This window comes from Meleagris gallopavo, chromosome 8, assembly GCF_000146605.3.
Source record: "Meleagris gallopavo isolate NT-WF06-2002-E0010 breed Aviagen turkey brand Nicholas breeding stock chromosome 8, Turkey_5.1, whole genome shotgun sequence".
Lineage (NCBI taxonomy): Eukaryota > Metazoa > Chordata > Aves > Galliformes > Phasianidae > Meleagris > Meleagris gallopavo.
The window spans coordinates 12,991,970-13,007,786 of NC_015018.2; the positions used below are offsets into that span (position 1 = coordinate 12,991,970).

The 15,817-nt window shown below is 33.5% G+C and overlaps 1 protein-coding gene across 13 annotated transcripts in view; it reads left to right on the forward strand.

Annotated features, from left to right (window-relative positions):
* KCNMA1 (potassium calcium-activated channel subfamily M alpha 1) overlaps positions 1-15,817 on the forward strand; it is a 445,366-nt gene that overhangs the window by 259,869 nt on the left and 169,680 nt on the right. For all 13 annotated transcript variants that reach the window (XM_019617570.2, XM_019617571.2, XM_019617572.2 and 10 more), the window contains 2 exons: positions 9,349-9,442; positions 12,632-12,743. In XM_019617570.2, coding sequence (XP_019473115.1) covers positions 9,349-9,442; positions 12,632-12,743 — 206 coding nt within the window. The remainder of the gene's footprint in view (positions 1-9,348; positions 9,443-12,631; positions 12,744-15,817) is intronic.

A 15,817-nucleotide genomic window follows, 5' to 3' on the forward strand; every position in this document is an offset into this window, starting at 1 on the left:
TAACTTACAATATGTAAGCAAGCAAGAAGCATATAGAATGAATACTCAAAATCATTCAGAGAAATTGGATATTTGCTATATGTATCAAGCAAAAAAAATCAGATCTCAGTTTTATGATGATACACAAAAACGTAATGATTAGTAGTCTCAAAATAGTCAGTCAAATAGGATAAGTAGAGGACATACTTATTTTTGAAGATTGCAACAGTTTCCTCAGAGTGCAGTCAGATGAAGATGACATAAAAGTTAGATGACAACATCAACAGAATGAAAAAATAAAAGACAATGGAATGGGGGAGTAGTTGGAGCTAAAAACCAACGATGATGGTGGGCCATTGAAAACTTCAATCTTGAAGAAAGTTCATACTATGCATGGTATACATCTTTGGGTAGCTTCAAAAGACAGTGACTGCAAAATAGAATCATATGAAATAGAACAAGAAGAAATCTCAGGAAGTCATCTACTCCTCCTGATGCAATGTTGCTGTACGTTTATTCAAATTGACACTTTGCTCGAGTTCAGTTTCTTCTGGGCCCTTTCCTACATAAGTAGGAAATATTAGACTGTATGTAATTGATTTTATTGACTTGTGCAATTTTCACTCTCTAGAGATCAACCTTAAATAATCCTGCTGACTGTGAGTTGTCCATTTATCTGAAGTTGAAAAAGTATCATTTGCCAATTTTTTTTTATTATTATTATTTTTAAAGCTGAGATTCTCTCTTCTCCCTAAAAAGTTCATTCCAGTCTTTAGTTGTATGTTTCCACTGAAAAGGTTTTATGCTCCGGTATACTTTTGGCTAACTTAATTTCCATTGTTCAATGCAGTGTGAATGTGGCAAAGGACTTATTATGATTTTAGAAGCATCATATAACAGTTTTGTCTTTTCATGACTACAATTACTTTCTCTTGTCCAGAGTAAACAGCTACAACTCCTTGATATATTTTGATAAAGAGTATTGAAGAAAAACTATATTAAATCCTATAAGCAGACAAGAAGTAATAGGAAGGGGTCTACGGAGTAGAAATATGCAAGATTGCCAACTTTACTAAATAGCATATGCAATTTAACAGAATTACCATAGCAGAGATAATTGAAGTGGCTTCCTAAATATTGTCAAAAAAAGTAATAATGTAACATTAGTTGAAACAATATACTGGAAGTTTTCTCTTTAATATGACAGTAAATTCACACACAATCTTTAATTAAAATGTGTACTCGGGGATTGTTGGTATATCATTCTTTTAGAACGATGCCATCAGTGAGATTGTTTTCAAGGTAATGTAATGCTATTTGCAATTGCTAGTATTCTCAGCTTTTGGTACACAGTTTACAAAACTAATGCAAAGTAAGATAGTATGTACTTTACCTATGTCATTCTCAACAGAGCTCTTCATATGCAAGGTCTTAGGCAGGATTGAGTTTGTAATGGAGTATTTTGCAAGAAAGTACAAAGTACCTTAAAGGACTCAAAAAAGTTACAGTGACTGACACTGGGATTTTTGTTTACACATATTTGTTTACACTCAGATTTTGATAGTTCAGCTCCACAGCAAGAATCTCCCTTTTGTTTGTGCCAGTCAGTAATTATTGAAGACACATGCTGTCACCAGTTGACAGTGTACATAGATCTTGATGACATTACGAAATGTGCCATTTTCCGAGTGAGCAATTTTAATGTGCGTGTCTTCTGCAGTTCCCAGCAATTCAATATAAAAATGAGAAGAAAAATTATTTTAAACATACTTATATGCAGCTTTAATGGATAGTCAGAGGAAGATAAGAATTTGATTTTTGCTTGAGTTTTGTGGTTTATATTTTACTATGGTAGCCACTGCAGAGGTATAATGTACTTTAAATTCATCGACAATTTGAGTTAGGAAGATGAAGTGTGACTACATTATACTGGGAAGTGGTTTTTCTACAGGAAAGACAAATGAGATTTCAGAATATATGATCATATTTAGCCAAGTGCAGGTATTGACTTATTTGTCCTATTCCTTATTTCCATATTTTTCAAAACACAGCCACAATGAAAGGCAATTGCATCACCACTGAGTTTTATTCGTTCATTTATGTAAACAAAGTAGTAGCAAAGTTACTTATTTCTATCATTAGATAAATTGTCAGTTGTGTATAACTCTGTAAAAGTCAACACAGTTATGCTAGGAAACATTTTAGGCATCTAAAGTAACCTTTGTTCTGAAGTTGTGCAAATTTAATTTCACTCTTAATATATGGGTGTGACAAAAATTAAAATGAGTAGTCTCTATCTTTCCTACTGAAATTTCTTCTCTCTTTCAGTTTCTAAACTGAATTAATTTTACATTAGAAACTGTAAAATGATAGCCTTTTATTCTTACTATTTGTGACAAGTACTTGTTTCCTGTTATGAAAAGTAGCTTATAACAATTTTTCTCATTGTGGAACTTGATTGAAAAAATCTACTTGACTTTTTTGCAGATGTACAGTTTCAACAAATTCTATCCAAGGACATAGGCAAAAGTTTTTGGTAGCTGGAAGGAACTTAATTTACAAGAAGGAGAGTAGGCATGCAATATGAAATATATATTGTTTTCTTTTGTGAAATGTGAATAATTTTCTTTTAATCTATGCCAAATTTGTATATTTGTACAGATAAATTCTTACATCTAAATCAAATCAACATTCAATAACAACAACAAAAAAGAAAATACTTTTATGTCTCTACCACATCAATCAGGAAAGGAGAAAAGTGAAAGAAGCACGTGGAGAACCTAGTACATCTCAAGCACTGATTCGTAGAAAAATCTTTACTAAATGGTACTTTTACACCACTGTATTACTGATTGGTGTGTTTTTATTGTTGTTTATTACTTCTGATGGTGTATTTAAACAAAAAAGGATGACAAAACTCACTAGTTTTACCCCACATTAGACTAAAAGTTTGTTTCCCCTGTGAGCTATGGACATAATATAGAGGTAGTTAGTAGAAAGCATCTGCAGAACAAATGAGTCATGATGCATTTTTAAATTAGATTAGAACTAGAAGGATAATATTCTAGTGCCAGCTTGTGATCTGTCAGACTTGAAAAATAACAGATGTTGTGATAGCAATGAAGAAAGGGAAATAAGGAGACATTCATATGTGTGAAAAACAGCCCCCCTGCAACCTTATAAGTTAAGCAATAGTCTCAGAAATATTGGAAGATTTTTAACAGTTCATTTTTTTTTATCTTGAATAAATTTATATTTTGAGAATTTATTTTAAATTGAACAAAGATACTGAGTGTTGGTGTGATTCTAAGATTTCACTTAGTGCTGGTGAAATTAAGGTCAATAGAAGATTTTGAAAGGGAATGTGAAAGAGAAAGCTGAATATGGAAGCAAATGTTGAAAAGGCAGGAATGGAGATGCAACAAAGTAAGGTGTAGATTAAATAAATGTAAACTCATTGCATATTGAAATTGTGGAGTTTTTTAAGACTGGAAATCACTGTTTAATCCATTATGAAAGGGTCAGTTGAACAGAGAATCTGAAAAAGGTATTTGTTGAAGTCCCAGTGAAAAGCACAGAAATATTTGTCTGAAGCTTTCTGAAGGAATAGGAAGGAGAAAGTGATAGGTAATGTGGAGACTAAACAGGGAGAGAGTACAGTGAAAAAGATGAAAGACAGCCAAGCAGTCAGCATTTTACCTATGAACAAGAACGGAAGCTTTGATGCCAAAATGTACTGGTAGCAGAAAGCACTCTGGTTTTATACATGTGCACATTGGAGAAAGAGTTAGCTTTAGATGTAGGAGGTTGAATGCTCAAAAATAGCTGAAATATATTGTTAGTGTTGATCAGATAAGAAGGTAACTGGAAATGTTCACAGTACCATCCTTAAACTTATCACTAGGTGACAAGTGTCTGTGACATTCAGTAAGAAAGGGATTGTTCCTTCTTTACTCACAACTTCCAAGTACGCAGAACTTGGAAACTATCTAAAACAAGAGAGGAGGGGTCTTAAGAAGTTTTATGGATCCTAAGTCTTAGAGCTATGATAAATGTCATAGCAGAATTTGCTGTCTGGAAAGCTGGTTCTTGGAGAGAGAAGGCTCCAGTCGTCTTGCATATCTTGGAGTACCAACTGAAAATGTTAGTAGCAAAGAGAAAAGGTATTACGCTCTTTGTCATGGTGAGATATTAATTACCTTTGATTCTTATTTAATCTCATTGATTTAATTTTGTTATTTATTTAATGAGGATAAGACCAGCTAGGCATCCGTGTTTATATTTTTTTTCTATATGTTCATGCCTGCTTACACAAAGAGATTTTTTTAAGTTTGTTCCCTTCTGAGTAGTACAACTTAAGTAGAGTAAGAGGAATTTAATTTTTTTTCATTGAAAGAACTTTGTTTTAGTAGATGATACAGCTGGCTTTCTCCTTGATTTTGTACTTAGTCACTGTGTCATTGAAAAGCAGTTAATCAGCTATCCATAACCCCCATAATCTACCTTCCTTGTATTGTTAAAAACATGTATTAAAGGGGTATGAGTGGACACTGTTTTCTATCTGTTTCTATCAAATTTGTGCTGAACTTTTTTTTTTATTCTAGAATTTGTAACTTTTTTTTTTTTCCCCTGTATAAATATGAGGGAAAGTGGTATTACAGATGGTCTTAAAACATTTTGGGAACTAAGAGTAAATGATTACTTAAGACAATTTTGTGTGAACAAAGAGGATTTCTGTGCCCAATTTAATAGATATTAATTACAAATTTGAAATCACCAAGTGAGTGGAATGTCTTCAAGTGATAAGATACTAAATAACTTCTATATACTGAGTGATTTCTCCCCATTATTTATGTGTTCTGATTGTATTTCAGCTATCTCTACTGGTATTTCATTACATAATTATCACTTGATCTTAAAATTCAATATCATCATTGAATTTCTTTTTTTCTAAAAGAAAATGAACATCATTCTGTTTTTTTGTGTAATGGGCAAACTAAGAATTTTCATGAACAATGAAAATTTAACTTTTCATAGTATGATGTTTCATTTCTTAGGCAAATTAAACTTTTAAAGTTTTTTATTTTAGTTCCAAATTTTTCAATTTTATATATTATTTAATTAACTTTTTATTATATTATACCTTTTGCAATTATAAAAATGGGCTTAGCTTTTTCTCTTCTTCTGTTTAGAAGATAAGTTTGCTTCCAAAAATTAAGACATTAATTTAGGACAATTTTCTCAATTTCTAAAGTTTTCAATAACTTCTTAAAGTTCTAAAGGTATAGAAGCCTGCGTGATACTAACATCTTTTAGTATTGTTCTTAGCTGAAATTGCAGCACAAGTCATTTTTCTTTAAGGAGTTGTATGTATCTTTTGCATGGCATTACTTATCATCAAAATCTTTTGTAAATTGTAACCAGATTAATATGACTTAATATGGATCGTCTTGTAGGTCTTTCCGTTAACAGAAAGGGATAGGAGGTCATGATGATATATCAAAAACACAAGACCACTTCCTTACATAGGAGGACTGGAATACAGACCTGGAGATTGCATATTGGATGGTTACTTAACGTACAGACTAGGATATGCACAACACTGGCATAAATTCTGAATTAACAGAATTGCTTCCTCTTACTTCTATGTGGCATTCATGACAGTGATTGCACTGTAGCATAAATTGATATATGGTGCCCAGGCTTTGAGCTGTGATTAAAAATGAGCTCTGTAGCTTCTATCAAGAGATGAAATGATACAGAAAAAATACCCATGAGTTTTTCAATTTAGTTGCTTTGCAGAATACTGGAAACATTTTCTGAAGACTTCTGTGGGATGTTTCATATGTGTATTCTTGTGGAAACAAGTAATTTCAGAAAACATTAAAATGCATGCAATTTTTTGCATTCTCCCACTTGTTCTATGACTATACAGAGAATAACCCCAGCAGAACTGTTTCAAATGCATTAGAAACATTTCAAACTAACCAGAAATAAGTGAGAATAATAAAAAGTACATAGGAATTAGTAATCACAGTAGCTAACTGAACACTGTTAAGTTCTTTTGAAGTGAAATAAAAGTGTGGTTCATTCATTTGCTCAGCTGTGGTAAAATCATTCCATAGTGCCAGTTTCTGTACCTGCTGCAGTAAAGGTTTAATGGAGCTGGAAACATCAAAATTTAGACTCATCTGTGTAAAATAGAGCAATTTTCTTAATTCTCATGCAGTTATTCCCACTCACTGAATGGATTTATACCTATGATACTTTTATTACTGGGCTTTTGAAGAGCTCGTATTACCATAAAAATGCTGTAGTAATAAACAGAACAGGTAAATAAAGTTTTAGTGTGGAACTGGAATGAGTAACAGTGTTCAAAGAGCATGAGAGTAAGGAAGAAAATTAATAGAGGAATTGCCCATGCTTGGCAAACAAAGGTAAAGCTCTGTCTTTACTGCTGATTAAGTAAACTAATTCCACTGTTAGCAATCTATATACAGCTTTTGTATTAAATGTTAGCTCACAGTTGTGGTGAATAACTTTATATAAACATTGACCTGAATAAAGCCATCAGCTTCAAATCTAGTCTACTTTGCATTTACATTTACATTACTTCTATAAGTTTTATATATTACATCTTCCGTATTGTTACTGTAATATTATTCCATTGATTTTATTGTAGTTGCTCCTGACTTTAGCAGTATATCTACGTGAAACTGCACTTAAAATGAACCACACTTACACAGTAGAAAAATAAAGATTCTAACAGTGTTGCCTCGTTTAAGGTGAAACCTTTGCTGGCCTAAAATGGTAAAATCCCATAGGAAAAACCATCTGATTATAGCATACAACAGGAAATATCTGTCCTGGAGATTTTAGCTCACATCTGCCTGGCATTGCAAGAACTATAGCTTTTTAGTTTTTGGGAAACTTAGTGCAAAGGGGTTTCAAATTGGCTTCCTTTTTTTTGCAGAATGCTGATTACAGCATTGATAAAGATTAGTAGCTCTATTTTTTTCTCAGCCCAAATGTGAACTACAGATGAAAACAATCCAAGTTTGGTGAGTAGTGTCACCAAAATGTAATTTGGAAAGCAAAATGCATCAACTATCCAGTGTGTATAAAAAAATGATTTCTTTAGACTTAGTGACATGCCTTTCTGACAATCTTAATTTAAAATAAAAAGGATAGGACATTGAATTTGTTATCTAGATAGATAACTTAGAAACTGAAAAGAGGGACAACAGCTGAAATGAAGGGTGCTTTAGGAAGAGAACAGATTAGCTCACCAGAGCTATTGGTAAGCAGCAGTGCCAAATTAGGATTGTGTTCCACTGTTAAGAACGGCTAATCCTACTATGTATTTTGTAAACATGATGATGATATATTATATATTAAATAATTTGTGAGATTTTGTAGTTTTTTTAAAGGACGATGGTGCTAAAGGAGAGCAGTTAGCTGCAACCTCAGCTGAACTTATTAACGTTCATGATAAGTACCAAATAGCTGTTAAAGACAATGAAGCTATCTCTATCGGAGTTAAAAGTTTGTGCAAATCCTTTAGCTCCATTGAGTTCCTGCAGCTTTTACAGGTACTTATCCTTGAGTTAGGAATCCCAGCCTCTGTGTAGATACAGAATTGTTCATTCTGCTTTTGTTGTGTTTCCGTGGTTCCTGTTGATAGGGTGCATAGTGACTCAATGTGTAGCCTACTTTATTTTAACAAAATACTTTACTCTCTATAATGCCATACCGAAACAGAGTATTCCGGTTTATTGGATTTCCTTCTCTCTTTGTAGCAAAAACTGTGTTTGTAAAGTACAAGATGCTGTTTTCTATCCTATATGTTAACTTTTGGCTTCTCTTCCCTTGTGCCTGTTTTTCTTAATCAATTTTATTTGATCTATAACAGAAATATTTCTTAACTACAATGTCTTTATAGTTTTTTTTCAACATTTTAATATAATTTCCTGTGTCACTGAGACTTCTTAAGTTATAAAGCTATTGTACATCAAGAAGAATTTGCTGTATGCATTCCTGCATCTAAAGCCAAAAGAGGGCATGCTGTACTTAACTTGTTTGACCTGTAATGTATACAAGGAATGGAAAACTTGGCTGCATGTGTAATGGCCTATTAGCCCCTGTTATTTTCTTTATGCCTTATATTAGGTAACTGACCTTCATAATGCATAGAATCTTGCTTGTTGAGCAGTCTAGCATTATATTTGCAGACCTGCAGCTATACTAACTGGTATTCCAGTCACATTCAGTGATTTATTTGACCTGTGAAGCCAAAGAATTTATTTCCTCATAGAATATTTTCTAGGGTTCCAAATGATCCACATTCTAGTCTTTCACTTTATTAGTTATGATGAATACATGATCATTTGCAATATATGTGTGTACATGTATGTATATATAGTGGGACATCATGTATACGTAGTATATACATCAGCATATATTGGGACATGACTTTCACTTCAGTTTGTAACTTAACATTGTTCTGTGGCTTCACCAACCTGTTTGACAAACTTCACAAATAAATCACTAATCAACACTCCTGGAATTTATTACTTCCATAGATAAAGTGTATTTATAAAGTACCAGTTTGTATAGAGTATGCTTTGGACCTGTCTCACTGTTAAATAAAGCATAATATAGTAAGCAAGAATTTGCAATGGCTGCCTGATACACAGAAAGGTGTTTAATTAACCTGCATGCAGAAATTAACCCTTACAGTACTGCTTCAAATTATTCAATTTGTTTTCCTGTATAATTTTACCAGTGGGCTATGCTGCTTTTCTACTCAGCTTTATAGTACTGTATCTCAAGTACATAAATAGTAAAAACAAAAGTAAAACAAAACCTACTGTAAACAGCTGATTCTATAAGACTAAATGCCCTAGGTTGCTAATGAGTAGTACATTCCTAAGCAGCTACTTCTCTTTTTTAAAGTTTTCACATCAAAACATACTTTTAAAAAGTAAAGTTTCACTGTAGCTGTGCACATGTTAGGTTTCTTCCTAAAATGTACTAGGTATGTATGCTATAGAAAGAAGTCAGTTCTTTAAGGGTTAATATGGGGTTAAGGAATCCTAAGGTATTTTCCTGCTTGTCTTTTCTTGAAGGTATCTGCATGTTAATTTTCAGATATTACCTGAACAAGTGAATATTAAGACTATATGAATGACTAACTGATTGAATGAAATAATTAATTTGAAATGCTTGCTTGTATCTTGTAAATGACTGAAAAAAAAAATAAAAATGTAATTTCTGAATCGAGGTTTTAAAATGAAATGCATTAAAATCTCACCAGAACAGAAACTCATATACTCACAATTTACTCTGGTTTCTTTTTCTTTCAAATAGCCCAATAGAATCCTGCCAGAATTTCTACAAAGATTTCACATTACAGATTGACATGGCTTTCAATGTGTTCTTCCTACTCTACTTCGGCTTGCGTGTAAGTAGTTTGTCTTTGAGGACAGACAGAATTAACAATGAATGATAAAAACTAAGCCAACTTCTAAAATGCATGATCAAAGCTTTTGGTTTGGAATATTTAAGTAATAAAGATAAGCAGATAAGCTAAATAAGGAGACAGAAGTTTTATAAATTTGAACGGCTGATTCCAATCCTACTATGTCTGTCTCTTCAAGTATGGTAGAAAGCGAAAATTATTATAATGTAGGTCAATATAGTCAAATCTTGTTTCAGTATACTCAATGTGTGATAAACACTTCAGCAAAACTGGGAAGCAGTTGAATTACTTTTGTGCTGTTAGATCTGTCTTTGGCAGTTGGAAGTTGAGATAACAGCTGGTAGAGCTGCCAATGTCAATTTTATGCACATCCATTTTTCCAGACTGCTAATGAATATTTTGCATAAGTTGTAAATACCAGTCAACATACTAAATGTCAACATGTATACTTAGAATATGCTTTTCACTTTCTGAAAATGCAGTAATGCAATTTCAGAATCTAAAAGTTTGGATTTCTAAAGGAAGATACACATTTTTTTCATTAAGTTTGGGACCATAATGCCTGTCATGCAAGTGGATTTTCTACTTGTTTTTTTTCTCTTTCTTCCCCTCCCTCCTTCCTTCCCTCCTTCCTTTTATTTCTTCCTCCCTCCCTTCCATTCCTCTTTTTTTTTTTAATTATTTTATTTTTTAAGAAAAAATTATTTCAGAACATTGAGGTATGCTTTGAAACTTTTAACTGCAAGGAAAAATTTGTGTTAGCAGGAGGCTTGCCAAACTGACTTTTCAATTACATATAAATATTGTATCATGATCTTCCTTTATCCATTTTTCTCCTGAATCACAGGAGCTCCTATGTCATAGTGACAGTTTACTTCCTCCTATTTTATCCATGACCAACTTTTTCTGGTCCTCTGATATAATCAATTTTGTTGCACATCTAGGTTATTTCATTTTCCAGTCTTGGTGCAGGATCTATCCTTTAGTTGTACAGATAATTCCCCTCAGTATTTGCACCACTGTATACATATTCTGTGCTGCATTTTAAAAACATATATCATAGTAACTTGTAATTATTCACTGTTTGTTCAGAAGACCTTCAGTACCTGTTGACCTTTTGACACAGAAGTTTCAATCTATGATGCTTAACGAGTTTCCAACAGCCCTCAACTTAGAAGTATTCAGATACTTTTTAACATTTATATTAGTGGTAAGGTAGTATGTTCCTACCAGAAGAATTAAAATTATATATTGGCCACCTACTCAAAGCAGTAACTTCGGCTACACTAACTGGAAGAACACAGTAGCAGTGAATATGCTGACGCTAACTAATGCTTTTAAATGCATACTGTATTTTTTTTAAAAGGAGAGAAGAGTTATGTTGTCTCTCTTTCTTCTGATCCTGTGGACTGAATGTAGTTTACTGGTTATAGTTTTTGAGATGGACTACTAGAACAACTTTCTCAGTTCTTCAACCAAATCAAATGTTTGTGTTATCCAAAACTGCTTTGCAATGCAAGCCAAAGTATAGTAAGCAAAGATATTAAGGACTTGCTTCAGAACTGGTACTCTCTGTGTAAATTAAAATGATTATGTACATGCAGCATCCATTCTCCAACACATTCTGCTGTACTGAACAGGAGTTCCTGAGGAAACAAGTGATACTCAGCTTGTTTGCATACGAGAATTGTGTCAGTGATGAATTTGCTGGCTTAACAAGCTGAACTAACAAGCATCTCATACCTTTCGCTACTTAAGTTTTTTTTGTTTTGTTTTGTTTTTTTCAGACAAATATGTCCTGTGAGTATTCACTGGCAAATTAAAGTATTTGAATAAAGATTTTTACATATTTTAAATCTAATCTTTTTCCATCTGTTCTCCCTGAAATGATGTCACAATTGAGAGTCATGAAGATACTACCATATCTTCAGTTCCAGATGATATTTGCTTTCAAACACACACATCCGTTTTAAAACCCTAATGTGCTAGTAACTCACTATGTGAGAAGTCAGAAATTTACGAACTGCTGATGAAGACTAAGCCCAAATTGCATGAGTTAGCAGATAATCAAGCAATAGTCTCGCAAATGAATGACACAGAATTGTGCTCCTGCTTCTAGAACAGCATGTTATCTCTTCAAGCACACTTCTGGAATGTAAAGTGCTTCTATTAGTTGCTAATTATCTAAATAAATAGCTGTTTAAATACTTTCAAAGAAAAGTGTGAGTGGCCTTTATAGTCAATGCTGTTTGTTTTTGTTTTTGAGTAATACATCTTAACCTTTTTGAAAGCAAAAATGTTGTCCCTCATGGAGTGATAAAATGTTGTTTAGGTCAAACATGAGTTCAGAAAATACCAACCTGAGATCCTGAAAAGGTTTGCATTCCATATATTCTGACTACTTTTAAATTCATCGGAAAGGAGTTGAAAGGTTTTGATGAAACTGGATATATTTTGCTCAGTGTTCATGCTGAAGCTTTGATTAATTGTATCATATAGAATAACAAAATGTCAATTTCCATTTTTGAATCTGCTGCTCATATTAGCTATTTTTTTGAATGTGAACAGTTGTTTAATCCTGCTAAGCACCAGATGAATATGGTCTTTGAGATCACAAAGATGTGTTTGAAATCTAAGTTTCCCAGTTTCCCAATGCTGATTTCATAATCAGCAGAAAGAAAGGATGTCTTCTCGAGTACAATTCAGAGGACTGAAGTCCTGCTGCAGTTCTAAATTATTGCTTGAAGGATTCATCATACTGATTAACTCCAGATAGGATGACAGTGGCATCTTGGTAATAAAATACGCTGTATTTAGAAACAGCAAATAAAAATGGCAGCTATGTGATGACACTCCTACGAATATGTTTGGAGTGCAGCAGTAAAGGTGATATACTTTGGAATATTTTATATTTATCTTTACTTTTCTAATATTACTGATACGTTATTAATAAATGTGGAGGATGCAGTTTTTACCATAGATCTTACAATTTACTACAAAATATTCTGCTTCTTTAGATAGAATTTACACAGAATTCTTACCAGTGATACCAACTGTCTTGTCTGGAGCAGTTTTATTAAACTAGCTTTGAAGTTTAATATTTTATAATGGAAAGTATTGCATGCAAGTACACACCACAAATCTAACTTGATTCTTTTTTTTTTTCCCCAGTTCATAGCAGCCAATGACAAGCTATGGTTTTGGCTGGAAGTTAACTCAGTAGTAGATTTCTTCACGGTCCCTCCAGTGTTTGTTTCAGTATATTTAAACAGAAGTTGGCTTGGTAAGTAATAGAGTTTCTCTTTTTAATAGCTATTATAAAAATACCTAAACTTGGCATATTTTGGTTTCACCTTATGAGATGATTCTACATAGACAGGTGAGTTATGTCAGAAAAAAGCACTTACTAAGTCAAGAAAAATGGCCCAGCCAAATGAGTAGAATTAAATTCAGCTTGTGAGTAGTCATGAGTGGTGTTCCCCATGGAGGTCAGTACTGGGACCAGTCCTTTTTAATATCCTTTTTGAGGATTTGAACAGGAGGATTGATTGAACTCTCAGTAACTTTGCAGATGACACCAATTGGGAGGGAGTAATTGAGGGTCGGAAGATACTACAGAGAGATCTGGATATGCTGGATCAATGGGCTGTGGCAAATGGGATGAAGTTCAGCAAGACCAAGTGCCTAGTCCTGCACTATGGTCACTACAACTCCATACAGTGCCACAGGCTTGTGGCAGAGTGGCTGGACAGCTGGGCAGAAGAAAAGGATCTGGGGGTGTTAGTTGATAGCCACCTGAACATGAGCCAACACTGTGCCCAGCTGGCAAAGAAGGCCAATGGCATCCTGGCTTGTATTATGAACAGTTTAGCCAACAGGAGCAGGGAAGTGATCATCCCTCTGTATTTGGTACTAGTGAGGCTGCTCCTTGAGTACTGTGTTCAGTTTTGGGCCCTTTACTTCACAAAAGACATTGTGGCCATGGAGCCTGTCCAGAGAAGAGCAATGAAGCTTTGAGGGGACTGGAGCACAAGTCTTATGAGGAGCAGCTGAGGGAACTGGAATTGTTTAGTCTGGAGAAGAAGAGGCTCAGGGTAGACCTTATTGATCTCTACAACTCTCTGAAAGGTGAATATATCAAGGTGGAGTTCAGCCTCTTTTCCCAGATAACTAGCAATAGGATGAGATGGAATGGCTTCAAGTTGCACCGAAGGAGGTGAAGGTTGGTTGCTAGGAAAAAGCTTCCTCTCCTAAATAGTGGCCAAGTATTGGAACAGGTTGCTCAGGGAAGTGATGAACTCACCACACGTGGAAGCATTCAAGAAACATGTCAATGTGGCACTTAAGGACATGATTTAATGGGCATGGTGGTGGTAGCTTGATGGTTGAACTTAGAGGTCCTTTCCAATCTTGGTGATTCTACGATTCTACAAATATAATTTCCTCCTGTAGGTATTGGTAAGGTACATCTAGAGAATACAGTTTAACATGTGTCTGTTTTTATGAAGTGGGGAATGTGGTATAATTGTTACTTGAACAGATGATTCTAGCCATTTATTCACTGAAATCTACTGTTGTGAATCATTGTCAGCAATGAAATCAGGAGGTTTCCTTCACTTTTTGTGCCAATATAGATAAACTTTAAATCTATTGGAACAATATGCATGGAAGATTTGGACAGATGTTACTGGTCACAAACCTTGTGTAGGAAAGACTGCTAGGAGTGCACTGGAAAAAGATATGCAAAAAAAGATCACAAAATGAAACAAAGTAGGAAGAAAAAAAAAAAGGTCATATACTATGGAATACTAAGTTTCTTGTACCAGTTGCATATTTCTATCTAGTTATGTAAAATGAGGATCAAAATTTGGGATTTTTTGTTTGGAGAAACAAAATGTCATGCTTTTTAAGAGCTAGCTATATTTTTAGACAACAAATGAAACCTCACCATTTGTCTATCAATTTCTCTAGAAACATTGGTGCATGTTGTCACTGAAAACTGAAAAGAGCAGAAAATTTAAAATGGAACAGAGAATTTTTAATAAAATTATAATATTCTCAATTACAGAAATACAAATATGCAGAAATTATCAATAATTCAGTGCTGTATGAAAAGAGATTAGTAGATTGCATAACCATGTTCAGGTTCATTATATACATTAGTGGCAATTAATAAACCAAAGAAGAAAGCAGCAAAACAGCCAAAAAAGTTGATTACAGATCCTCATATCATTAAAGTCTTCATTGCATTCTAGCATATTTATTAAATGAAAATTTTGAAGAAGAAAATGTCATAAAGTTCCATGTTTTTTTATAGGAAATAAAATTGGAAAGAAAATATGTCAATAACAAATGAACTAATCCATAAATGAAAATTCACATTTCACTAGCAGTTTTCCCAGATTCAGAAATCCTAGGATTTTACATTATGTGATTTAGAAGGATGTGTTTTCATACTTGAATCTCACGTAACATAGGTTCCCAGAACTTTCAGATTTAAATCATTGGAGATGAAGGTGAACTGAGAGCAAAAACTAGTATCATAGTATCAGTAGAAAATGAATATGAAAATACCAAATACCTCAAAAATACCAAAAAGTAGAAAATTATGCAAAAAGATAATTAGTTGGAATTAATATACTTTATGAAAGCGACTGTGTAAATGACTCGCTCTTGGTGACACAGCAATCTAACAGAACCAACAAGAATAATGAGAGTGCTTTCATGTTTATCAGTTTTCCCTGAATAGTTTGTATATGATCCATGTCATTTTGCAGGCGAAGTTAAATGTTGTAATTATATTTATTTATTGTGTAAAAAGGATTTCCTCTTCTGGTAATTGCACCGATTTCACTTTTTCAGGATTTCTTCTTTATAGTCCCACTTCACTTGTTTTCTGACTGAATCCTTTTTTAGAGGTATTTGTCACCTGCTGAAATACAGATTTGTTTAATTTTTATTATGTAGCTGGCTTATGAGCAACATATTTATGATGTTTGAGCATTTACACTTGCTTCTTCTATGTTTATTCCAGAGGAGCTTTCACTTTAGGGAAAATCACTCTCAGTGAAATAATTATTCAAAAATGTGAATTACTGGGGTCTGTGATTTAGGCCAGCAAAATGTCATTTGGAATTGTGATGAAAGAGTTTTTAAGCAAATGCACAGAAGTATATTAATGAAGAGTATTCCTTCACAGTTTTGAAAGAGACAGAAGAATTTACTTTGCTGAAGGAGCTAAAATACTTGGGACATGTCTATAGGTAACAGTGGAAAGGCAGAAGTGTGGGTGAAGTGCTGGGGAGAATGTTTTCACTGTATTATTAGTTTCAGATCAAGTACCTACTTTTTTTTTTT